The sequence below is a fragment of the Lepidochelys olivacea genome (genome assembly GCF_965140295.1).
Source record: "Lepidochelys olivacea isolate rLepOli2 genome assembly, chromosome: 7".
Taxonomy (NCBI): domain Eukaryota; kingdom Metazoa; phylum Chordata; order Testudines; family Cheloniidae; genus Lepidochelys; species Lepidochelys olivacea.
The window spans coordinates 8,777,224-8,803,482 of NC_140417.1; the positions used below are offsets into that span (position 1 = coordinate 8,777,224).

General features: G+C 42.5%; 1 protein-coding gene across 1 annotated transcript in view; it reads left to right on the forward strand.

The window, feature by feature from the left end:
* The window catches only part of TAFA1 (TAFA chemokine like family member 1), a 346,657-nt gene that overhangs the window by 317,095 nt on the left and 3,303 nt on the right, over positions 1 to 26,259 (forward strand). The window contains exon 4 of the mRNA XM_084633453.1: positions 23,897 to 24,021. Within this exon, the coding sequence (XP_084489579.1) occupies positions 23,897 to 24,021 (125 nt within the window). The remainder of the gene's footprint in view (positions 1 to 23,896; positions 24,022 to 26,259) is intronic.

Here is a 26,259-nt window from a genome sequence, read left to right on the forward strand (position 1 = left end):
TCTTATGAAGATTTGATAGTCCGTATTGCTAGGCCAGTAGGGTTTTTAAAGATCCCCCAAATCTGAAAACTCAAAGCCTGCAGAAATTTGGACCCATATTCATATCCAAACTTTACAACTTGGGCTCATCTTCAGGCCTTTTACAGCTGAATCTGACAGTTGTGTGGACTGGTCTAAATGTGGCCATAGAGGCCTGGCCACAGATTGACATTGGGTTGATGCTTTTATTAGATGATTAGCTCCCTGGATCATTCTTTGAATAATGAGTAGTGTACTTGAAAAACAACCATCTAATACTCTGTCCCCTCATGCACTACTTCACTATGGTCCTGATTTAGGTAACCACGTAAACCTGTGAGAAACTTTAAGAATGTGAATAGTTTCACTGAAATTCATGGAACTACTCATATGCTTAAGATTACATATGGGCTTACATGCTTTATCTTAGGGCCTTTATTACTATGGCCATTCCCAATAAAGCAGTCACCACTGAGTAGGGAAAATAGATAAAAATGGAGTATTTATTTACAGTCTAATGCTCTTACTGGGCTATATATATATAAAGGTACAAAAATAGAAAAATGTGGTTTATAACAGGCTTAGAAATGTACCCATTCACAGCAATACAACTAGTGTAAAAACCAATACAAAGAAATAATACAGGAATAACCAAGCAAATTTTGATTGAGCTCTTATTGCTAACTATTTCCTCATCTATGATATTAACCTGCAGGTTTTCTTATCCACACTCTTGGGCTATGCCTTAATTGTCAAAAAGCATGTGGGATAACTGATGCATATTAGCTATCCCACTGTAACAATGTAATGGAGTACAGTGGTTGTACTGTGAGGTAAAGTTGCTGAGGTCAACCCCAGGTGAGGGGGTAGTGCTGACTTACCTCGCTAACTCCTCATAAAAACTACAGTCTCCACTGAGGCTGTGGGAACTGGGCTTATTTAGACTGCAGAAGAGAAGAGTGGGAGGGGGGATTTGATAGCAGCCTTCAACTACCTGAAGGGGGGTTCCAAAGAGGATGGACCTCGGCTGTTCTCAGTGGTGGCAGATGACAGAACAAGAAGCAATGGTCTCAGGTTGCAGTGAGGGAGGTCTAGGTTGGATATTAGGAAACACTATTTCACTAGGAGGGTGGTGAAGCACTGGAATGGGTTACCAAGGAGGTGTGGAATCTCCATCCTTAGAGGTTTTTAAAGCCCTGGATGGGATGATTTAGTTGGGGTTGGTCCTGCTTTGAGCAGGGGGTTGGACAAGATGACCTCCTGAGGTCTCTTCCAACCCTAATCTTCTGGTTCTATGATTATATAATTTGATAATGTATATTTTATACATTTATAGTGTATAGTTAAAGATAACAATAAAAACTTACCCTTTTACTTAGTGGGACTTCTGGCAATCCTTGCTCTCAACAATTCCCTTGAAGTCTGGTTTGTGTTCAATTGTGCTCACATGCAATAGTTCTCTTAAGTTGCTGTCTGTAAAAAACAGACCAGTGCTTGGATTTCACATGTTTGAGTGTCGAGAAAACAGACTCACAAAGATAGGTTGAGGCAAACATCGAGATTAAGTTTTGGGCTGCACCTCTGATGTTGGGGTATTTATCCTTTGGTACAGATTTCCAGAAAGTAAGGGTCCCCTCTGTCTTCTGAACAGATTTGAATCTGTCATCTTCCAAAAGTTCTATTGTTTCCATCTGAAATGTTGCTTCATCAGTGACTAAAGGGGGCTTCAGAGATTCGGCTTCAGTACTAAAAGGGTCAATCAGAAATCTGATTTGAGGTCTTTTCCGCGGCAAATCTTGGAATCTTTCCTCAAAACTGTCCTTCAGATCTTTAATCACACTCACATATCTAGTTATGCTCTGTTTTAGGGGTTCTGCTGCATCTTCTTTTGATCTGGCTTGAAGTTGTGACATTGCAGGAAAGTGTGTCAGCTCTCCCGCAAGCATTTCTCTGTGAAACAACTGTAGTTTGTTCATGAACACAAATATGCTTTGCACTAGATCAGACAGCAACCAGAATGCTCCTTGTAAGTCCACATTTCCTTTATCCAAATACAGCTGCATGTCTGCAAGAAATGCAAAATCTAGAACCCACCCAGGATCTGTAAGTTTGGGGTATATTCTGTGCTTTTCCTCCATAAATAATTTTACTGGTTCCAGGAGCTTGAAAAAATGGGAAATAACTTTACATCTAGAGAGCCATCGAACTGCACAGCAAAATGGCAAATTGGCAGGGGAGTCGTCTTCATCCAGTTCTTCAATTAGATTTTGAAATTGTCTGTGATTGAGTGCATTTGAGCAAATAAAATCCACAATGTACAAGACAGGTTTCATGACATGATCAAATTTGAGATTCTTAGATACCAGTTGCTCCTGATGAATAATACAGCGAAATGTCCAGAATTCAGGAAAACTCTTGTCAGACTTACAAAACCCTACTAATCCATTCACAGATCCCCACATGGACGGAGCCCCATCCATTGCAATGGCAGTGAGCTTCTGTAAAGGCAAGTTGTTTTTCGCAATTACCAACATCAATGACTCCTTTAGATCTCGTCCACCAGTTCTGTCCTTTAGTGACACGATATCAAGGAGTTCTTCCCTTACGACTTAGTCGTCCAATGTAGTGCAGACAAATACTGATAATTGAGGTTTATCCTGTACATCCAAAATGATGCTCAAATACTCACTCTGCTGAAGTTGCAAGTGCAGTTGCAATTCAATGTCACTGTTCAGGTCAGAGATTCCGCGTTCTACTGTGTGGCGTGAAAGCTGCAGGCCAGAAATTTTCTTCTGTAGATTCTCCATCTCTGGTAGCAGGACTGAAATCACATCAATGGGGCATGTTTTTATAAACTCGCCTTCAGCGTAGAGCTATGTGCCAGGCCATATAATAGGAGGTTAACGTTAGTCTGCGATCCGTGGGCAAATCTGGTGTAGAACTGGGCTTCTACATCTTTTTGTTTTTTCAGAGTTTTCAGTTTTAAAGTGTGGAGTTCAGAACCTTGTAGGAATTCTTGACCCATATGTGCATGGGTCGAAGCGAAATGATGCTGCAAGTTTCAAGATTTGAACTCAGAGATACTTGTCTGACAAAGAAGACACATAGCCTTACCATGACGTTCAATGAAAAAGTACTTATTCTCCCACTCCTGTTGGAAGCCTCGATTTTCATCTGTGTATTTTCTTTTCCAGTTGCACTCACCTTCCATTGGTAGATGGTGTAAGAAAAAGTTTGATAAAAATTTCCATAGCAGCTAGTCATCGTATGCCTGTGCAAAGATTCAAGGAGACACAGGTGCTGACTTTCCAATGTGCTGGGGGGTGCTCAACCACCAGTTCTGCCCAGGCCCTGCCCCCACTCCACCCCTTCCCCCAAGTCCCCACCCCACCTCTTCCCGCCCCACCTCCACATCGCCTTTTCCTGCCCCATTCCGCCCCCGAGCATGCCACATCCTCGCTCCTCCCCTCTCCCCCCAGTGCCTCCTGCACACCGCAAAACAGCTGATTGCGGCAGGCGGGAGGCACAGGGAGGGGGCAGGGCTGCTGGTGGCCAGGAGGCGCTGGGGGATGGGGGGGTGCTAATAGGGTTGCCAGTGGCTGCTGAGCACCCGCTGTTTTTTCCCCAGAACACCCACGGAGCCGGCACCTATGCAAGGAGATACATATTAACTTCTGAAGAGCCGCATGCAGCTCTGGAGCTGCCGGTTGTCCACCCCTGCTCTAGAGTTATGCCTTTTCTTCTGTGCTAGGGACAACAGAGACCATTTTAGTCTCACCCTTCGCACTAACCAGTAGAATCTGGGACTTTGCTTCTGTTTTCAACAAGGATTGTTGCAAGTTAACTAAGTTAACTCCACAAGAAAGCTTCTGGGATCTATCTTCTGGCCTTCCTACATATCATCATGCAGGCAGCATAGAGCTTCATGACACTTGCCCATTCAGCTTTATAGTAAGATTAAAGATTAAGATAGTAAAACGTGATTAAGACAGTAAGATTGTCATTCCAAATTGAATCTGCAAATCAATGAGCGTGCTTGGTATCTGAGCCTTGTTCACAATAACCCTTTTAAAAAAGAACACTTTGGTCAGCTATAAATCCACTTATTAAAAATGTATTTTAATGGTTAAGATGGCCTCTGATGAGCTGAAACACAGAAAAGGCCAATTTCATTTCTTCCTGGAGCACAATTGATTTTAATGGAGTTCCAGAAAGGATGATTTTGCCCCAATACTTCTGTGCACTCAGCCAACCAGAATGCCAAAGGCCAATAGTAAACTAATGAAGGTCTGCCATTCTTCTGCGTAAACATCCATCAGATAAAATGGTTTTTTGTATGTGTGTATCTATGTGTGTGCATTTTTATTAGGCTGCAGGACATAACAGGCAGGATACTTCTGGGGGAAGAAGATGTACCAAGAATGTGTTATGAGGAAGTAGGTCAACTGCAGGTGACTTCAGCTACCTGAGAAGTGTAATAATGGCCCAGCAATGAAATAGTTAGACTGCTTCATTGCTATTAGAAAGAAAAAAAACATACATTCACTGGGTGTGCTTGACACAGAGATGACCTCACTGGCAGACAGCTGCCCTGACAGAGCTGCCGAAGGAAATGCAACCAGAGCATTACCCCTATCCTGCAGGAAGCTTCAGGCGGTAGACACAATCCCTCCCGGAGTTCACTGTGGCTTCATAGCCCCACCAGTGAGCTCTTACACCTATCTGGTGCAATCTAACCCCCTCACATCGTCCCTGGTAGAAAAGATCTTTTCATAAGTGAAGGAGATTCCCATCTGTGGCACATGTGTTGAGGTAAAATACAATGTGAGTTTATCAGCCAGAGCATAAGGCTCTCTAAAGAAGCTCGCTGATGCTACCATGTTGTGATTTCTTTTATCTGCCGCTGGTGTTAATGCTGCAGAAAGAAAATATTAAAACAAAACAGAAAGGAAGGAACCGTACCCCGCTGTTAAAGAGAGGTTAGGCGTTCCTAGGGAATGCTCTGATGGAACCATTCCTGGAAACCTGCCTATGTATATGCCAGTCTGTAGAGAGGCAGTGTGGTCTCATGGACTGAGCCTGATGCTGGAGAGCAGGGACCTCCAAAATCTGTTCCCAGCTCTGATGCTAACTTTGTGCTGGAATCTCACAGTCCTAACTCAGCTTTGCAGGGCAGTAAGGCAGAGAAAGGCCTCCACTTTATTCCCTTACTGAGCCCTCCCCAGACTGTGACTCCCGCCGTGGGGCAGATAGTAGAGGGCACTTACCCTGTTACTCCCCTCTGTGAGCAGGTGCGGAGAGGCATGGGGAGTAGGATGAGACTTCACTTCTGCCCCATTCGCTGGCCAGATCAACAGACCAGTCACATGGGGGTAGTGACCTACTATATAAAAAGAGATGAAGTAATTTACTCCTCCCCCAGAGCAAAGGGTGACCAGGGGAGAATTATGACTCTCAAAGCCACAGCTCACTCATTGGTTTGCTCCTGGAGGGATGCAGCTGTGAGCTCCCCTGCCTGTACAGAAGGCAAATGGCTAAGTTGCAATCCAACCCTTACTTATGGCCTTGGCCGAATTGCTTCAAATAAAACTTCACTCAATTTAGCAACAAAATCCATATTTAATCACCTGGGAGGAGACTCAGCCCCTCAGCCATGTTGTTACTACTAGGGATAGACCCACAAGGGTGAATCCGCCCCATAAAAGCCATGGGCCTACCCTGGTATTGAGATCCAGGTAGGGCTTCAGATTCTGTGAACATCCCCAACGCTGAGGTGTGTTTGGATCCAGTGATTTCTTATATTCCAGCTCTAATTAGGACGCTTCTTCCCACTCTTTGTGGTTGGAACAACAGCTCAGTTAATATACTTCAAGTTCCCTCTACTTCCTCCTTCATAAACTCCTTGAAGCCGGTCTGTTTGGTGAAGGATCACTGCTGTACCGCACATATGCATCCCTGTTGTTCTGCTTCATCTCTCATCTTCTAATGGTAAACTCCCTCAGCAGTGATCCTGTCCCTGGTCTGACAAACCTGATCTGTTCTGCGTAGAGATGGGCCTGACCTAAAACTCCAGAGCCAAGCATTTCCCAATTTTGCTGTGCTCAAAATTTGGATGCAAATCAGAATTTTTCAGCTTCTGGCCCTCTGATTATAAAGCACCTTGTACATTTGCAGCACCAAATAAACAGTAATAACAATATAATGACTGTCTCAAGGTAAAAATCAATCCTTGCCCCACAAGGAAAAAAGCATGTCCAAGGCTAAAGGCAGCATCAGGCATGTGTTAGCGAGGGTTATTTTTCACTGAGATTGACTGATAACGCTTAATTATTTCATTGTACTGTGGAGATTTGTATAAGAGGGATAGTGTTGTGTGTGTGTTGTGTTCATGGTAAACCCACCGCCCACCCCCTCACCCCGCAAGGAATGGGAAAAAAATGAGAAAATTACATAGAATTTATATACAAGCAGTATGGCATCTCTTATGTTCTTAACTGATAACTATCTATTATATTGTGTGTGCCTTATTATGCCTTATAAATACATATTATATAATAATTCAATTTAAATTTTCTTTCATACAGTGCTTTGCTGCTAAGCCGTGTTTTGGGAACCTAATTCAGTTAAAATTCCGTAATAGATCTTTTACACCCGGGGCCAGTCCTGCAATCTTAATTTACTCCTCACTCAGATCAGTCTCATGAAGGGGATTGAAGAATGAGTTTTACAGACAGCAAGATTTCCCTGAAATTCATTAGAAGCCTGATCCACAGCACATTGAAGTGAATGGGCATCTTTCCATCAATTGTAATAAGTTCTGGATCAGGGCCTAAATGTGGTTTGTTGGTTTCTAATACAACTGCTTGTAAGGGAAAAACAGATAATTGTTCCTCCTGGGTATTCACTTGACTCACTTCCACCATCAAAAGGCAGTTGGCATGTGATTAGCCCTTCGGTTTAGCCTGGTCACTTCTTGGCATGTAATGTTTTGTGTAAGCAAATGTTTCTACAACGGCATCAGAACCCAACAATTCATCAGAGATCTACGATTTTTGCTCCCCGTAGTAGAAAGTGCCACACTATTAGGCTACCCATAAACCTCCACTCACCCACATCGCCCCTCATCTTACAGCTTGTCTCTTCTCGCTCCATATTTCTACCCATCCCTTCATTTTATTAATGAATTATTATTGCTGAACATTTTACATCGTGTGTTGGCATTTTTCTTCCTTGATAGCACTCCAGTTCTCAACCCTAGCCTGAAACGTGCATGTGAATATTTATGAGCACTTAGCTATTGTCTTTCCAAAATGTATAATTATGCTGCAGTTCCTTGCCATTTCATTAATTATATAACAATAAGATTAAGCATTCACAAGACTATCTAGAAGCAGTTCAAATAGGGTGTAAATAACTGTGCTAAATTGCACAAATATTTTATCAGCCTGCTCCCAGCTTCCTTGCCCACACAGGGCTGGATTCAGTTCAACACTCTATCCATGACAGCAACGGCAAGTTTGATTAGTCTGTAAAAGATCTTTTCCCCCAGTTCCTTTTCTGAATGTATATGTATTTCATTTTCACTCTCTGAGTGTGGTCACTTTAACGTTTTTATTAATCTCATTAGTGCTTTGAGAGGTTGTTAGAAGGTTAGTTCATGTGATCCACTCCCGGCTTGAATGTGTCAAACACCAAGACAACCACCCCTATAAAGACCAGATACTCAGTCACTGTCAATTACCGTTGATTTACACACACCAGTTTATACAAGCTGAGCATCTGGCCCTGTATCTATATTGTGTGCTGTTTTGCACATGGCTTTTGTAATTTCCAAAAATATTGGGTGACATTCTGGCTCTACTGAAGTCACTGGCAAAACTCCACTGGTAATTATTTCAGTGGGGCCAGGATTTCACCCACAGTCTCTTTTATTACTTAAAGCCTGATCTGCCTCCATGTCATAGATGCCCATACAGTCTCTGGGAAAAAATCGATTTTCTCAAGGCTTGCTCTGCCACAAAGTTTCTGTGAATGTTTCATTAAAATCAGATATGATAGATAGCTATCAAAGAAAAATGTTTAATATTGGTCATCTGAGACCAGTGGAATACGGAATATACAAAAAGCCACCTGTGTGACATGAGTGGAGGATTAGTCAGTGAAAAATGTACTAGAACAAGAGTCACATAGAGGTATGGAAACCAAACACACTTTTTGAGTGCCCCAGGGATGGTATATAATTTTTCGGGGAAAGTTTAAGGGGTGAGTGGTTTTCATCCTGAAATCCAACAACATTTAGTGCTTTGACCTGAGTTTCACTCTTAGTTTTATAATTCATGAAAACCTGAAACTCTAAGCAAAACTCATAGGGTGAAATCCTGACCCCAGTGAAGTCAATGGGAGTTTTGCCATGGACTTAAATGGGGCCAGGATTTCACCCATTAAGTCAGTGGCAAATCTCCCATTGACTTCACTGGAGCCAGGATTTCACCCTATGAGTACCAGTTCCAGCAAATGCTGTAACTCAACACTGAATATTGAAAATACTGTGGTTTTCCTTAAAATCTTTACAAATTTGCCTTTGTAACCAGGTGGCATGATTACAGTATTCCCTACAAGGTAGCTTGTGAGATGTTAAGGGATACCTCACCAATGACACCTCCGTGACCTAAGTAGTGCCTAAATCCCAGGGTAATTGGTGCACTAATGGAAGTGAAGAACATGCATTCATTTCAGAAAGGGTGGGAAACTTCCTTGAGTACCTCTCATTGTGATACTCTTCCCTATCAGTCAGCCCTTCATCAGTGTTTCCTATGTTTATTGTGGTAGGTGGAGCGCTGTGCTGTCCAGCGGATGTGACGTAACACTGTTGGGAGAACTGGGCTAAACTCATCCCTGGTATAACTGTATCAAAGTCTGTGGAGTACTACCAGATATGAGTTTTTCCATTGTCTTTTGAAATGAGCTGTAAAACCAGGGTCCTGGCTGTTTAATACCATGGTACCTCTTGCAAGAGTAAGGTATTAATTAAACCTGTTAGCCTCAACAAATTCCAATTAAGTAAATTTATTTTGTCTTCCTAAATGCCCCCTATGGGTTTAGATGAATTCAGTTTTCTTCTCTGCACGTCCTAGACTCTGTATAGCATTGCCGTTTACTATTACATGGTCCTCATTCCTCCCCAGAGGTGGCTGCCTTTTTCCAGTGGTGCTTAAGTGATTTACATTTCAAACCCTTCAGGAGTAGCACTCTTTTATATACATGTAGAAGTGTAAAATGGTGGACAGCATTTTTCACTGGGATGAAGTTACATTCTGAGGATTTTTTTCTGTAATTACTGGAAAACCTTTGTGCCCTAAAAATTGGTCAGTCCCTTGATGAAAAATCAGCCCCAGCGGGTGGGATTTGAAAAGCATCTATGGGACTTGTGATCCTAGCTCCCAGTAGCTTTTCTCTTCCTATTGCTTTCTGGAGATATGTTTTATTTTCCAGTGTATAAAATGTGCCCCATCTATATGCTTTTTCGAGTGCACGTGGACACACCACAAGCAGGACCTTAAGTAGGACCTTAAACCTAGTAGGACCTTTAAGCACACAACAGTTAGCAGCATGCTGCCTGTTTTGAGCGAAGCCCTCCTGGCTGGTCTGAAAGTGTGTTTTTTAAAATTGCAATTTCTAAAAAGGAAATGGAAATTGGTTTTGAGATTGGCGTTTGGTCTTGATCCAACTTGAAAACTGAGGTCAGGTTAGAATATAGGATTTTTTTTCTAATTGGTGTTCTCAAAAACCCAGCATCAATCTCCAAAGCCCCAAGATGGGTCAGTTTAAACCAGCTAAGAGGCTGCAAGAGTATCACATGAGAGGTACTCAAGGTTTCAGGCTCCTTCAGGGTCCTAAAGGTCATGTGACATTGTTTAAATGAGGTTAATTAAAAAGAAAAGATTCCCTCCCTCACATTTTCTTTCGGTTTGTTTTTCGCTTTATGGCTAATGTGTATTTCTCACAGGCAATGTCAAACCCATGCCTTTCCCCAATGGAGCTACAGCTGACAGCCCCTCCCAAAATGAACTGTAAGCGGTCCAGAAGTTCTTTGCAAACACGCTGGCCATTTAGGACTCAACCTCCAATGCAGCAGCTAATCATATTCAGCAAGGTACTGAAGCATATGCTTCAAGCTAATCACACACTTTGGTGCTTTGCTGAACAGGGATGGAGTAAAGCACATGCTTAAATTTTTCTCAGTCCCTGGAAAAATCATGGAGCAGGTCCTCAAGGAATCAATTCTGAAGCACTTAGAGGAGAGGAAAGTGATCAGGAACAGTCAGCATGGATTCACCAAGGGCAAGCCATGCCTGACTAATCTAATTGCCTTCTATGATGAGATAACTGGTTCTGTGGCTGAAGGGAAAGCAGTGGACGTGTTGTTCCTTGACTTTAGCAAAGCTTTTGACACGGTCTCCCACAGTATTCTTGTCAGCAAGTTAAAGAAGTATGGGCTGGATGAATGGACTATAAGGTGGATAGAAAGCTGGCTAGATTGTTGGGCTCAACGGGTAGTGGTCAATGGCTCCATGTCTAGTTGGCAGCTGGTATCAAGTGGAGTGCCCCAAGGGTCGGTCCTGGGGCCGGTTTTGTTCAATATCTTCATAAATGATCTGGAGGATGGTGTGGATTGCACCCTCAGCAAGTTTGCAGATGACACTAAACTGGGAGCAGAGGTCTGATATGCTGGACGGTAGGGATAGGATACAGAGGGACCTAGACAAATTGGAGGATTGGGCCAAAAGAAATCTGATGAGGTTCAACAAGGACAAGTGCAGAGTCCTGCACTTAGGACGGAAGAATCCAATGCACCGCTACAGACTAGGGACCGAATGGCTAGGCAGCAGTTCTTCAGAGAAGGACCTAGGGGTTACAGTGGATGAGAAGCTGGATATGAGTCAACAGTGTGCCCTTGTTGCCAAGAAGGCCAATGGCATTTTGGGATGTATAAGTAGGGGCATTGCCAGCAGATCGAGGGATGTGATCGTTCCCCTCTATTCGACACTGGTGAGGCCTCATCTGGAGTACTGTGTCCAGTTTTGGGCCCCACACTACAAGAAGGATGTGGAAAAATTGGAAAGAGTCCAGCGGAGGGCAACAAAAATGATTAGGGGACTGGAACACGTGAGTTATGAGGAGAGGCTGAGGGAACTGGGGATGTTTAGTCTACGGAAGAGAAGAATGAGGGGGGATTTGATAGCTGCTTTCAACTACCTGAAAGGGGGTTCCAAAGAGGATAGCTCTAGACTGTTCTCAGTGGTAGCAGATGACAGAACAAGGAGTAATGGTCTCAAGTTGCAGTGGGGGAGATTTAGGTTGGATATTAGGAAAAACTTTTTCACTAGGAGGGTGGTGAAACACTGGAATGCGTTACCAAGGGAGGTGGTGGAATCTCCTTCCTTAGAAGTTTTTAAGGTCAGGCTTGACAAAGCCCTGGCTGGGATGATTTAATTGGGGATCGGTCCTGCTTTGAGCAGGGGGTTAGACTAGGTGACCTCCTGAGGTCCCTTCCAACCCTGATATTCTATGATTCTATGACTCTATGAAATGCTTTGCTGAACCAGGCCTCAAACTGGTGGCACAGTGTATCATGAAGATTTGCTAAAATAGCATCCTCATGGCCCAGGGTTGCCCTTTTACAGTGGTTAATATTAGGTTTCAGAGTAGCAGCTGTGTCAGTCTGTATTCGCAAAAAGAAAAGGAGGCCTTGTGGCACCTTAGAGACTAACCAATTTATCTGAGCATAAGCTTTCGTGAGCTACAGCTCACTTCATCAGGTATGCATCCGATGAAGTGAGCTGTAGCTCATGAAAGCTTATGCTCAAATAAATTGGTTAGTCTCTAAGGTGCCACAAGTCCTCCTTTTCTTTTAGTGGTTAATATGTTCAGCATGTTTGCAGTGCTTTAAAGTACATGTAACATGGATGATGATGATGATTTATTTAGTTGTATTACTGGAGCATGTAGAAGCCCCAGTCAGAGACCAAGCACTTTACAAACACAGAACAAAAAGCCAGTCCCTGCCCCAGAGAGCTTCCAAGCTATGTATAAAACAGCAGACCACAGATGGAGACAGATGGGAATACAGGAAAACAATGAGACAATAATTATTGTCAGAACACATGTGAATTAGGTAAGTAATATTATCCCCCTTTTACTGATAGAAAATTGAGAAACTGCAATTAAGTGGCTTCTCTACTGCAGTACTGCCATTCGGGAGCAGAGCTGGGATTAGACCTCGGAATTTCCTCGCTCCCAGTCCGTTGCTCCTGACATTAAGACAACACTGCCTCCGGAGCTGTATTTCTCTGATAGAAGGTAACTCTACACTAAAGTATCACTTTTCAAATACTTAGCAAGCACTGTGCCAACTGATTTGAAATATGGCAGTTTTAGTGCTTTTCCACAAGGGATTCTTTTCATGTTGTTGAATTAACAACCTCCTTGTTGATCTCTGAAGATCAATTTCCCTTTAAATGTGAAGATCAAGTATTTTTTTTCCATCTTGTCAGACCTTCCTTAAAGCTTAGAATATGTGCTTTCAAAAAAACCTTGCTGCTGAATAAACTGTAATGAAAAACAGCAAGAGTCCTATACAAAAAGCAATATATTCTGCTCCAGTGCTTAAAGTTTCTGCAACAGCAGCAAATTGGAAAGAAGATTAGAAAGTGATAAAAGAAAAATAACAATATGATGATGTCTTTTTATTGTTTGCCACAATTAAACTAATACTGTAAACCAGAAACCAAGGCAATCAGGAGCCCTGAGATATCACTTGCCAAATTGTTATCAATGATTGTGGTATGCTTATATTTTAAACATGGGAAAATATCAGCTTTTCCAGTAACACCAGCAATCTGTTATCAAAGACTGCAAAGTATCCTGGCTCAGTGATATGGCTGACCTGGCAGCTAACGAACAACTGGCATTCCACACAAGGGGCATGCCCAAAAAGTTCAAAGCAATTTGGGCTGATTTTTTAGAGGGCTATTAATGCAGACTGCAAAAATAGGTATGTCCTTTCTCATCCCCCCTACCCCCCCACTTTATCCTAACCCTCTTTACGTCGTGAATTATGATGATCTGGTATTTTTTGTCTTAGAAAAAAAGTATAAAAATTATAACTATAAAAAACTGTGAAGTATTACACTGCATGAGTGTTGGATTAATGTTTCTAAAGTTGAATTAAATTGAATTAAAGCAGCTAGCTTGGTGAACTCCCAACAGAAAACATCTTGTATTTCTGTTAGACAACATTATTCAACCTGAAATCTTCTGGTTTATGTTTATTCTTTTGTCTTATCACACTCCTACTTTACAACTCCCTGAGTAAATGCCATCTCAGTCTGTTTGTAAAATACATAATGCTTTCGATACCATATCCCTTCACTCTAGTCTTCTCCTGCCAGAAGTTTCAAGTTCCCAGGCTTGTAATTCACTCTGCACCCCATGACGTCCTAATGAACGAAGAGAAACAATGTGCCTCATTCAATTTCCTGAGATTTTGTTTTTTAAAGAATAGGTGAGCACAGCATTACAGATACTCCTGTTCTGGTTTCTATCATTTTTATAGATCTGAAACTGCCTGAAAGGTTTTAATCTAGCCCTGTGCTATTTCCCTTGACTAAAGTCTCCATCAGTGGAGAGAGTCTCTCACTGGGAGTTTGAACTTTCCTTTAATCCAATCCCATTTAGAAAATGACTCTCAATTTATTGAATAAAGTGGAGAAAATTGATATCTTTTCATTAGGCTGACAAAGTCTTTTTCACTGCTGGCATCTGAAATGTGTTCTCTATTTAAATGTTATTTATATCAATCTTCTCTAGTGGGAACTAGATTAAAATAGAATGCCTTACACTTACTCTACAACTTTTCCATTATTGCAAACATTGCCAGAAAGGGTTTGCAACCTAACTCTCTGCCTGGTGATTCCAGGAGTAACTTCATACCTGCAATCAGGAGGAGGTTTATAGTAATATTTCTCTTTCTTGTGTGAAAACAAAATATGTATATTTATCAAAGCCAAAAGGATGTGGATTGCTCCTGTAGTTTTATTGGAAATAATGCCTTGGTATATAGTTTGTCCTCTCAAAACAGTTATAAAGAGTGGCCAAAATACTTAGCAATACTTTGCATTTCTGTTAGGCTCTTTTTTTCATGCCTTGCAAACATTAATTATATCTCATAATATGCTGTGACTTAAATATTGTTATAGACATTTCATAAGCTGGGGAACAGGGAGGTCAAAGGGAAATTGCATCTGCAAAATTTGTGTCTGTAATTTTACATCCACCGTTCATTAGCAGGAATAAATCTGAGTACTTGTGCCCATGACTTCTTGATATGTGCATGGCAACCGGCTACTCAATAACACAAGCTGGCCCCCAGTTTAATGCCAGACCTGGAGCTGTAAGAAACTTTTGTAATAAAATATTGAAACAAGAGAAGACTCACACAGCTTGGGTTTTGTTACAAAGCGGAATCACCAGTCATTTTCAACAAAAGGATTGTGAATCTTTTGCTAAATATGCCCTGAGTCTGGTTGGATTTAGGCTTTTGGCTGGAAATGATGAGAAACTTGATATGTTCACATGGTTTTGCCATCAAATTGGGCAAATTTTGGTGTTTTCAACAGTTTTACGGTGACTTGGGGATTTTTATTTGATCCTGAAATTCAAAGTGGAAATATTATTTCTATTCCAGTAGCAGCTAGCATCCCCAATCAAGATCAGGACCCCATTGTTCTAGGTGCCATACAAATGCAGAACAAAAAAACCCAGTCCCGGCATGCAAAGCAAAACAAAAAGGTTCACGTGAACCCTGGCAGACTGCAACCCACTGAGTTCAGAGCAAGTACAAGCAGATCCTTGCAGCCATTTTAGTCTTTCAGGTAAACCATATGTATTTAAATGCAACAGAGCTATGTAAACAGAGATAAGATTACTTTCAATAGTTGTCATGCTCCTTGAATCTTTGCATTGTATCCTAGGTCAACACAGTCCTTCATATACTATAGAAGGATACTGCTGATGCTCTGACCACTTGGCTGTGTCTTGTTTGTCCTCTATTAAGTAGATTATTATATTTTAAACTTTCCATTAAAAAATTAGCTTTCTTAAAAACAACAACAATTTTTGACTTAGGCTCATAAGAGACAGGAAAGATATAACAGCCAAACCTCTTTTTTCCACGGACCTGATTTCTCTCCCCACCATCAATAGCTGAGGGCAGCTGGCACCATAAAATCAGTCTTGCATGAAAAACATCTGGGCTCAATGTATTCCCCAGATGTTGACAACACAAGGAACACCATATTGGAGGGTTTGTTGTGAGCTTCTAAGTCAGCGTGATCTGAACATCCAAGCTCCATGATGTTATTCTGTCTGGTGACTGAGTAAGGTTAAAACATAATTTTGTCACTGGAATCCTAAAATTAACAGTTAATACATCAGAAAAGCTGTGGTTCTCCAGCACCCATGAGGCCTGGATGGTAGACCTTCCTAGGGAACAAGCAGCTTCATCTTACCAGTTTTCTCTCTCACACACAAGCACTTTAACAGCCTATGCTGTGTGAAACTAAATTCTGTTTCCTGGGTCATTTGTTCTGAAGAATGTACCAAACCCCAGTCAAGGTAACTAGTAAAACTCCACGGTTCACTGGAAAACTTTCACCTGCCTCTTTGAACTGAGATGCAGGACTATAACTTGGAAATTAAGTCAAATGTAAACGAGTGGCAATCCTCCCCAGAATACGCGGTGATAAAGAACAGGGGACTTTCACTGGAACTGAAAGGTGGCAAATTGAAAACCTGACCAAAAGGAATACTTTTCCATACAGTGCATAGTCAGATTGTAGAACTCTCTTCCATAAGATTTCTCTGCAGGCTGCGAACAAGGAACTAGCAAGAGTCAAAGAGGCGATAGATATTTATTTGGATAACAAAACTATCCAGAGTCATAATTAGGCTTGACAGAATTCAATTTTTATATAATTTTGACAGACAATATTGATGTTTATTTTTAAGCAGTTTTTAATTTTTTATTCATTTAAATTTTCACAGTTGTGGAAAATTATGTAGACATAGCCTTTGCCTATGTATACATTTTGATTATTAAGGATGGAAATGTTTTTGTCAGTTTGCGTGTACACAGTGAAATCAACGTTTACTGATACACTCTAATCCTTCAAAGCCTAGCTGCAATATTTATTGCTAAAAGAAGAGTTCTGGAAAGGATATAAAACCTCATGCTTCAGGCCTTAAGACAATCTCTAACTATTAGGGGTTAGGACAAGACTTTCACATAAGGCAGATTATCCCTCATGCACCTGCTGCAGGGTTTCCTGCACCTTCCTCTGAAGTTGGCCACTGTCAGAGACCGGATACTGGCCTAGAGGGATGATGGGTCTAATCCAGTCTGGCAGTTCCTATGTTCCTATCTAACGATGATATGTCTATTGTTATTCTTGGTGCCTGTTAAGTTTTAGTGAACTTGAAAGATTCCTTGAATAAGGGTATAATTTGTAAGTGAAACATGATTATGCTAGTTTTGGTCTTTTCATAGATGCATGAACTCACCATCAGAGTCTCTTGGGATCTCCCCGCCATGGTTCTCATTGCATGGTTCTCATTCCAATTTGCAGAAACCTTGCACGGTACCTGCGAGAGGACACTGTGCCTTCTCAGGCTTGTGAAATTTTCCAACCTCCGTGGAAAACCAGCTCCATAAATAATGTCAGCCAAGACAACAGCCCATTTTATCAAACCTTTTAGGTTTCCCTTTCCTGCGTTAAAATGACCCAGAAGGGGAACTTTGTCCCTTGCTGTGACATGGCCGCAAGGCTGGCAGCACTAGCAGGAGCCAGAAATCAACAGAAAATGTAGGACCATTTCCCATGGTCTCAGCATGTCTCTGCTGCCTTGCAACATGAGTCTTCTCCCTGCCTTTCTACCTTGCATGGTCGCTATACCAGCTCATATCTTCTCTTTACATCTTAAACAAGCAATGTAGGGCTGAGCTATGACTGCTCAGGTTAGCAGCCACTCACAAGGTTTTTGCATTGTAACTTGCACTGAGAAAGGACCGGGATGGGTTCAGTTGTTAGTCCCAAGCCTTTTCCACTTTACTCTAGCCCAGTACGCTGCCCATGTGGAGCAGCACAGCTCAAGTAATGCAGAAGAGGTTTGGAGGCAGTGGGATGGTACTTTCTATTCCCCTTCATGGACTCTACCCACTTTCCAATCTCAGAGCCTCTCCACCATACTTCAGAGGGGAATTGTGGCCTAAAATCAGGCCCAGCACCATATTTTAAACTAAATGGACCTTCCCAAACTGAGCACACCCCCTTTGGTTTTTTTTTAATTTAGAAAATGCCCAACCAGACTTTGGAAAACTCTGCTCAAGTGGAATGTTTGAAACCCAATTTTTTTTTAACGTCTCTTGATGGTAACTTTTCCAGTGTTTTAGATTTACAAAAAGCTTTCGACCGTCACTGTAAGGTACGCTGGGCCTGACGTCAGGCAAGTTCCCTTCTTTTCTGGGTCTTCTGCCTAAAGATTTCCACTCCCCTATGGAGCAGTAGATCCATAAGAGTTCGGCTTCTCCCCAATGCTTGGAACAAGTTTCTGCGACTGCCTTGTAACTCATGGTTTCAGGGTACAGCTGTGGGTAACGTTTGCCACAAGAAGTGGCTCTGAAATGCCAAAGATCACTTCAGACCCCGCCCTTCATTGCTGACAGGCTTCCAAGATATTGTCCATTAGCACACTGAATAAAGAAGCAAAACTAGGAAAGATGGCTACTTGGTTTTCAGATCTCTCGTACAAGCTTGCTTGCCACATTGCTAAATACTTCATAAGGAAGACTACGGAGCTTGGTGCTTTACAAAATTGATCAGAGCTCAATGGGAATCCATGAGCAGTTATATTAACTCTTGAGCCAACTGTTCGGACAACTTACAGTACACATTACACCACAGAAAGATGCTGCAAGGCTCATCATTAGGAAATATCTTTCATGTTTGGATGGGGAGGTGATTCTACAGAGGGTAGCTCTACTTTGGTAACATTTTGTACTTGGGTTGCAGTTTCTGAGACTCCTTTGTGACATTTTAGGCAAATAGATGTAGCAAGGTTTCAGAGTAGCAGCCGTGTTAATCTGTATCCATAAAAAGAAAAGGAGGACTTGTGGAACCTTAGAGACTAACAAATTTATTAGAGCATAAGCTTTTGTGAGCTACAGCTCACTTCATTGGATGCATACAGTGGAAAATATAGTGGGGAGATTTTATATACACAAAGACCATGAAACAATGGGATGTAGCAAGTGAGTCATTCCTGGAACGCTGTTGTGCATTAGTCCGATGGATGAGGTCAGCATATGAAAGCCTCGGCTGGTTTCCAGTGGTAACACCATTGCTAAACAGTCCATTGGAAAGGTACAAGTATCTCCTCTGGGCTGATATGCTTGTGTTTGCAATTGCATTCTGTGACCATCACAAGTGAACATTTATGCTAAATTGTGCACACTGCAACCTTGATACAAGTGGGTCTTTGTCTGGCTAGCTGAAAGAAATGTGGCTTTGACCCCTTAAGGGCTCCCTTGCAACAAGGGAGAGAAGAGGGAAAGCTTACAGGGATAGACAGGCAGGGCAGATGCAGGTGGGCCCAGATCAAGGTCATTTCATTGCCCTCCCTGCTGACTGGAAGAGTGGGAGGGGTATTTATACTGCATGCAGCCACATGGAGGACCTCTTTACCAGGATCAGAACCTGGCAGGGACATGGGGGAGGCAGCCAGGCATTTTGCTGGTGCCTCCTTACGGCAGATGTCCAGTGCAGGTACTCGGCATAGGCCGGATATGATTATCAGATAAGTTGGACTGGGAAAGGATGTGAAGGAAACCATCCCTTATGGAACATGATTATGGGGGTTGAGGCTTGTATGTCTCATCAGCGGAGAGCCGACCTCCCTCCTTTTCCTGGATCTCTTTAAGGTAGCTGAGGAATAGGGCTTGGGGCTCCTACATCTGGATCAGCAGGGAGCTGATCTCTTCCTCCCCGCACTGTGCAATCAGTTGCTGGGTATTCCCAGACATAATAAGTGAATAAAGTTGCAGCCTAACTAAACAACATTCATGGTCTTCTGCCTTTCTTCCATGTCAGATGAAGGCATCTGGGTCTCTGTGTGAGACAGGAGTTGGAGAGAATAACACAGGAATAGGTCATGGATAGCTGTAAACTTTTTAAAGATAGAGGCCTGGTTTACACTGGGGGGGTGGAAATCGATCTAAGTTACGCAACTGCAGCTACGTGAATAACATAGCTGAAGTCGACGTACTTAGATCTACTTACTGTGATGTCTTCACTGCGGTAAGTCGACTGCTGATGCTCCCCCCGTCGACTCCTCCTCTGCTTCTGGCTCCAGTTGAGTACGAGAGTTGATGGGAAAGCGCTCGGAGGTCAAGTTATCACGTCTTCACTAGTCGCAATAAATTGACCCCCGCTGGATCGATTGCTCCGGAGATAAGTGTAGACATGCCCAGAGTGTGCATTCCAGAGATAGCAAGAGAAGAGGAGGGGGAAGGAGGAGGATAGGTTAGGAATGGTGGCAGGGAAAGGGTGGAGATGGGTGGGGGAGGTAGAGAGGGTGGGGATGGAGCCGGGGTCAGGGTTGGGGCAAATGTCCCCAGAGGTGGGAAGGAGGATGTAGGCATGGCACCTAGCTGTGTGCTGGCCAGGGGAGATCAGGGTGGAGAGGGGAAGAGGAGCAGGCAGAACTGGTGGGAACTGTAGAGTGGCGTGGGTAACCAGGAAGGAGAGATGGTGCCAGTGGGAAGAAGGAGGTGGAGGACAGATGCTACAATGCAGGAGAGAGGTGTAGTGAAAGCCATTGGTGAGTGGCAGATGAACAAAAAAAAACCCTTCCCCCCCAGGAAAGGTCTGACAGTCTGCTCCTGGCCCTGGCACTAGGTCTGAACCAACTGGGATGTGCCCCCTGTTACAGGCAGAGCTCTCCAATCAGAGTCCCAGTTGGTGTTGAGGTGGCAGGAACAGCTGTGATGCGTCAGCCTCTGCGGCTCTTGGCCCCAGGGTTTCATCGGGAGAGAATCCAGAGCCTCCAGCGGTTGTTGGTGACACTAACCTCTGCCTTTCCGAGGGCAGTCTGCCCAGGAGGCATTTTTAAGAAAAATCACGCAGGAAGAGTCAGACAAATTCATATGTTGATCATTTCATGGCATTACCATGGGCAGTATTAACCAGCACTATTGTTCTGCAGGGGTCATGAGCAGCTTTGTATAGAAATCAGCTTATCCGTGGGGAAAGTCACATAATTTTTCTTGGATTCATTAAATCTGTTACAGTCATTTCAAAATCATTTTTATTCCTCAGGCAGCCTCTTTGCCTTGGAGATCCTGATATTCTTTTTCAAGTGTATTTGTGCGCATGTACATATACTTGCTGTTGGTTAGTCTGCAGCAAAGTAAGTAGGGTCAGAAAGGCCTGGGAGCATTAACAAGGACAGGGAATTAGGTGTGTGGCTGTCAGGGGAATGCAAAGTTACGGAAGGCTGACCCTGCTGGCAGTAGTTCATTTGTCATGCACTTGATTGGGAAACCAGTGACAAAATACTAAATTGGAATGGTGCTAGGAAAAGGCAATTTCCCCCCCTGGAGCTAAGATCAGAGTGTTTTTTTTCATTCCTGGTGATTTAGAACTGGAGCAGCAATGTCAGTAGGGTAGGTGGACCCGAAGGATCCACACATCAGGTCTGCTAGAGCAATGTGACTTGCACATTTAAGTATACAATGAGTATACAGCAATGAGTGAATTTCAGAAGAATTGGGTAAGATAGTCCCACCCCTCAAAAAGCAGGGGGGGGAGGGGAAAAGAATGCAAATCAAAATTCATTCAAACCTTTTGAAGTCTCTCTCTCTCTCTCATGTCCACTGTTTTAAATGTGTTCCAGCTGTCTCCACCCCTCCAGCCCAACCAGATATTTCTCCCATGCTGTTGACACCACCCTAACCTTCTCTTGACCCCTAAATCACTTTCCCCTTCCACTAACATATCCCTTAAGCCTCCAGCATCTTTTCCCTTACTTGTACAGTCACTCAAATTCTCCATCTCCCTCCTCATCTCCTGGTGTGGGTGGGTCTCAGGTCTGTCATCTCCCTGATGTTCTAGTCAAATCTGGCATGCTCTTGATTTTTCTCTGGGTCAGAAGTGCATGGCAGTAACCCTCTCCCCACAGCCACCCCGCTCTTCCAGCCTCGGAATCTTCTATAAAATAAGACGATCCAGCTAGTCCAATATACAGGCAAAACGTATTGAGATGGCAGATGAGTGGCCACCTCACAGCACCCCTTGGTGTCCGTAGGGCAACACTGCACACAGCCTGCCACTTCAGTTTCCCTTCTTGGATCCCCAAATAAACTCCACTCACGGTTCTTCCAGTCCAATCACAACAGCCCTCCTTAAGGTCTGATTTATTAACTTAAAGTGCAAAACTCTTCTCTACAGCTGGGTACAGCCGAAACGCCCCAGGTCTGGTCAGTCCTTCCTGCCTTAGCAGGTTACACCCAGTCCTTCCTAGTTGGAGCAATTCCCCTGGTCTTAGGTTAGGATCTTCCCTGTGGGAGCCTCTCTCTCACACTCTCTGCAGTCTCCCTATAGCCCCCCTGGGCTTCGTCCTTACTGCAGCTCCCTTCTGTTCTCTATTGTAAATTGCCTGATCCCGCCTCCCCCATTCTGTAGACAGGGTTGGCTTGGCCCCAAGCTCTCCAGATCAGTGATCTTCAGAGGTACATCAACAAAGGAGACTGTGGTAGGGGCCAGCTAGAGGAGAAGGGATAGTTATCTAAACACTTCTGTGTCTGATAAGGGTTTACATTTGGTTCTCTTTGACATTCGAGTTGAGGTTTAGGCCTGTGATTTTTTTTTAAGTGGCTTTGCCCACTTAAAGATACAGAGATGTAGCTTTACAGTACTCTGTTAAACAAAGCAGACTTGCATTCAGCTATTTCAAAACAGGGCTCCATATTTTGCAGCCCCCAATTATATGACACAGCTAAATAAGAAAGGGATCAATGTGTGAAATACAAGACTGCAAGGTGTACTTTGATCCATATGCTCTGAGTGTTCCCCAAGGTATGAACATGGGACACAAGATAGCCTTACACTTTAAACATAGGCTATATGCTGATACGGGCCTAAATATTGAAGCTGATATCATAGGAGATACCAATGGGTTAAATACCCTTACATCACATGAGAAGGTTTGATAGTTAAGCATCAGGGGAAACAAACCAAAAATAGAGCAACTCGAGCAACAATTAGCTGGAAATTGCAAAGTCAGCTAAATGTTGTCAAAATCCCCAGACAAAAATGTCATTAAGATACAATTAAGGTTATAGACAGAGACCAATTCCCAGGCAAAAAAAAAAAAAAAAAAAAACTTCATTAAGATTAGTTATAGTCAAACTATATGATTAGAACACTGTAGTTATTAAAATGATAAATGTTTGGAAATTCAAAGTTAAGGTTCAAGTTACTACAATAAATATTTGAATGTCAGGAAATTCGTAGTTCTGTTTCCACAAACATACTCTGACCCCATAATGCTGCCCACTATCCACTTGCCTTCTATTGTGATGTTCTGAATCATTTCAGAGTGTTACAGAGCCATGGGGTGTTTCATTCACTACACGTTTGGTGGGTAGAGGAGCCAATGAAATGGTTACATTTATACAGAGTTATTTCTGGACTGCGGGGGAAGGGATAAGACACAAGATGCGCGTGTTTCTTGCTGTCAAGACATGGGAGCTGAACAAGGGTCTGTACTGAGTCTGTGGGTCGCTTGGGACATACGACAGGAAGATGGGATACATGGATCTGTGTCATTTGCAGCTGGTAGTTCCAATACAAACCAATATAGCTACAGCACTGAGACAATTGTCATAGTTCTGGTTCTCTATATCTTTGCAGTACAATCTGGTCAATGCTGGGAAATACTGATGGTAGCATAAATTGGCTGGATATGAGGGATTATAGGTAAATACACCAACTAGATTATATTTATTGAGATGGCGTAAAAGTTACTGTACGTTTATCCACTGCAGTTGCATTTTCTACTCAATGAACTACATTTTTATAGAAATGCTAATAACTGCTAAACACTAGATCCAGTCAGAAAACTTTCATCGAAACAGATTTTCAATGGAAAATTCTGTTTATGCCAAAAAGTTTTGAAAAATGTGTGGATTTTCATGAAACTTTTGTGGGGGTGGGGGTGGAGAAAAGGAATGAAACATTTTTGTTAATGTTGAAGTGTCCCTTTCTGACATTTTCAAAATGTCCCCTTCTGGTATTTTTAGTTTTTAAATTTTGTTTCCCAGGGAATTTAGAAATGATTGATTTAGTTTTGTTGCAGAAGGAGAAAATCCAGTTCCTGCCCAGCTTTACTAAATACATTGAAAATACAAGGAGCACATACTGGCCTAGGAGAGCTGCATATCTGAAATAATAAGTGGAGTGCTAGATGTCTTCTATGAAGGGCAATTTCTTTTCACATCACCCTATTAGTCCTGGAAAGTATAGTAACAATAGAACAGGACAGATATAAAATGAGGCTATGCCAAACAATACCTTATCACGAAAAGTGTCTCATGTTAGAATGACATGCAATATAAGTAACTACTTGATGAGATCCTTGCAACAATATTTAATTTTCAGGGCTTTTAATGGGAAATGGAGGTTTGAGTTGTCGTTTCATTCAATCAAACTTTTCATTATGATTTATCAAGATGAAGTTGTAAATGTTGTCTTTTTCTTTTTAGCGTCTATAGTGATTGGGAAATGGTGGTGTGAAATGGAGCCCTGCCTAGAGGGAGAAGAATGCAAGACATTACCTGATAATTCTGGATGGATGTGTGCAACTGGCAATAAAATCAAGACCACCAGAGTAAGTCATGTTTCCATTTGTACCTACTGAAAGGGAATCACTTGCCCTTGTTCACCCATACACTTTTACAGTCACCAGGACTGCATCTTGCTTTTGTATAGAAGGTTGGTTGGCTGCTTTGTCAGTTTCCAGCGCTCTGACCTTCTCCCGACATCAGGCACAGGTTTTCAGATTCAGAGATCTCAGCTGAGCCCAGGTTTTCAAACTGGCATCTCAGCACTGTGTACCTTTCTGAAAGTCATTGCCTCCAAGGAATAAAATAGCCTATCGGCAGGCTCATTTTTGTTGGTTAAAGATACAATTATGAAAGCCATGGGTTGATAGGTATGAGATTTTGCTGGCTAGTACGTCATAGTAATAGCTAATTTCTGAGTCCATGGCTTTTATTTCATCTACAGGAGATAGAGTTAAAATGAAAGCTCATTCTGCCCACCCCCTCACCCCCCAGTGCGCAGTGCAGAAAGGCGCAAACACGTGGGAAAAGACATGGTGGTGTTTGTGCAGCTGGGCAACAGTAGCTTTCCCTCCACCATACAGTCATCTCCCAGTCACCCCGTGAGGAAATGAGCCCTGGTTGGATGAGGAAACAGGAGAACATCTACACTGAATGTCACATTCCCCCTCCTCACATTAACTAATCCCCATTGTTTTACATGCTGCAGCCTCACAGAACTCAGCCCAGCAGCACCGGGGGAGACAACCTTGTTGTGCAGGAGCTGTTGAAAGGCATTAGGGCTTGTCAAAAAGATTTGTCCTACAAGTTTGTTAATTATTGTAAAAAGAACAGGAGGACGTGTGGCACCTTAGGGACGAACAAATTAATTTGCGCGTAAGCTTTCGTGAGCTACAGCCCACTTCATCAGATGATGGAGTGGAAAATACAGTGGGGAGATTTATATACATAGAGAACATGAAACAATGGGTGTTACCATACACACTAGAAGATCAGGGTTGGAAGGGACCTCAGGAGGTCATCTAGTCCCACCCCCTGCTCAAAGCAGGTCCAAACCCAACTAAATTGAAAAAGGCTTTTTCCCCCCAAAAAAGGAAACATTTGCAGAAATGTTTTTGACTTCATCTAAACATTCCTGCACCTTAAAAAGGGACTTAGTCCATCATTCTCCCACTCCCAGAAGAAAGAGAGAAATGGGGAAGGAACTATGATTCACAGAGTTCCAGTTTCTTGCTGGATCTCTTTGTGGGGTGGCGGAGCCATGTGCCACCCCATGTTTATGGCTTGTCTGTTCTAAATTGAAATAGCATTTGAGATTAGGCCATATAGCATGAAAATGATCACATGTCCTAGTATCTCTTTCCCTAATGAATCACAAATTTCAGAAAGGGAAATTATTTAACAAGTAATGTGAGGAGAAATTTAAAACTTTTGTTATTTACATTATTATTATTGTTGTTCTTGTGCTAGATTTTTAATGTAGCACCCTAGGGTAATCTTGCATTCTGCCTTGCAAATATGTAATTTAGGAATCTTATTAGTTTTGATAGGAATTTGTAATTTCTTAAGCTCCACCATCCAAAAGCATCCTGTGAACCAAGGTGTAGGTAATAGTCAATATCTAGTAATAATAGTTAGAAACTTAGGAGTGAAACTCATTAATATTCAGAGGTGCGATTCAATCTAATCAGAATGGGTTATTGTATTTCATTTAAATTAAAAACCTACAGGTATTCAGAAATGAAAAAAAATGTTTCTGGCATTTACCCATAGGAGTTATTTTAATGAGCTTGTGTAGGGTAAGCTTCGAGCAGCATTTTGTTTTGTTACCTTGAAACATTGTGACAGAACAGAATTCATAGAATCATAGAATATCAGGGTTGGAAGGGACCTCAGGAGGTCATTTAGTCCAACCCCCTGCTCAAAGCAGGACCGATCCCCAATTAAATCATCCCAGCCAGGGCTTTGTCAAGCCTGACCTTAAAAACTTCTAAAGAAGGAGATTCTACCACCTCCCTAGGTAACGCATTCCAGTGTTTCACCACCCTCCTAGTGAAGAAGTTTTTCCTAATATCCAACCTAAACCTCCCACACTGCAACTTGAGACCATTACTCCTTGTCCTGTCCTCTTCTACCACTGAGAATAGTCTAGAACCATCCTCTCTGGAACCACCTCTCAGGTAGTTGAAAGCAGCTATCAAATCCCCTCTCATTCTTCTTTTCTGCAGACTAAACTAAAATTGATAAAGGCAAAGTGGCAAAAGGCTTAATAATGATCTCTTAAA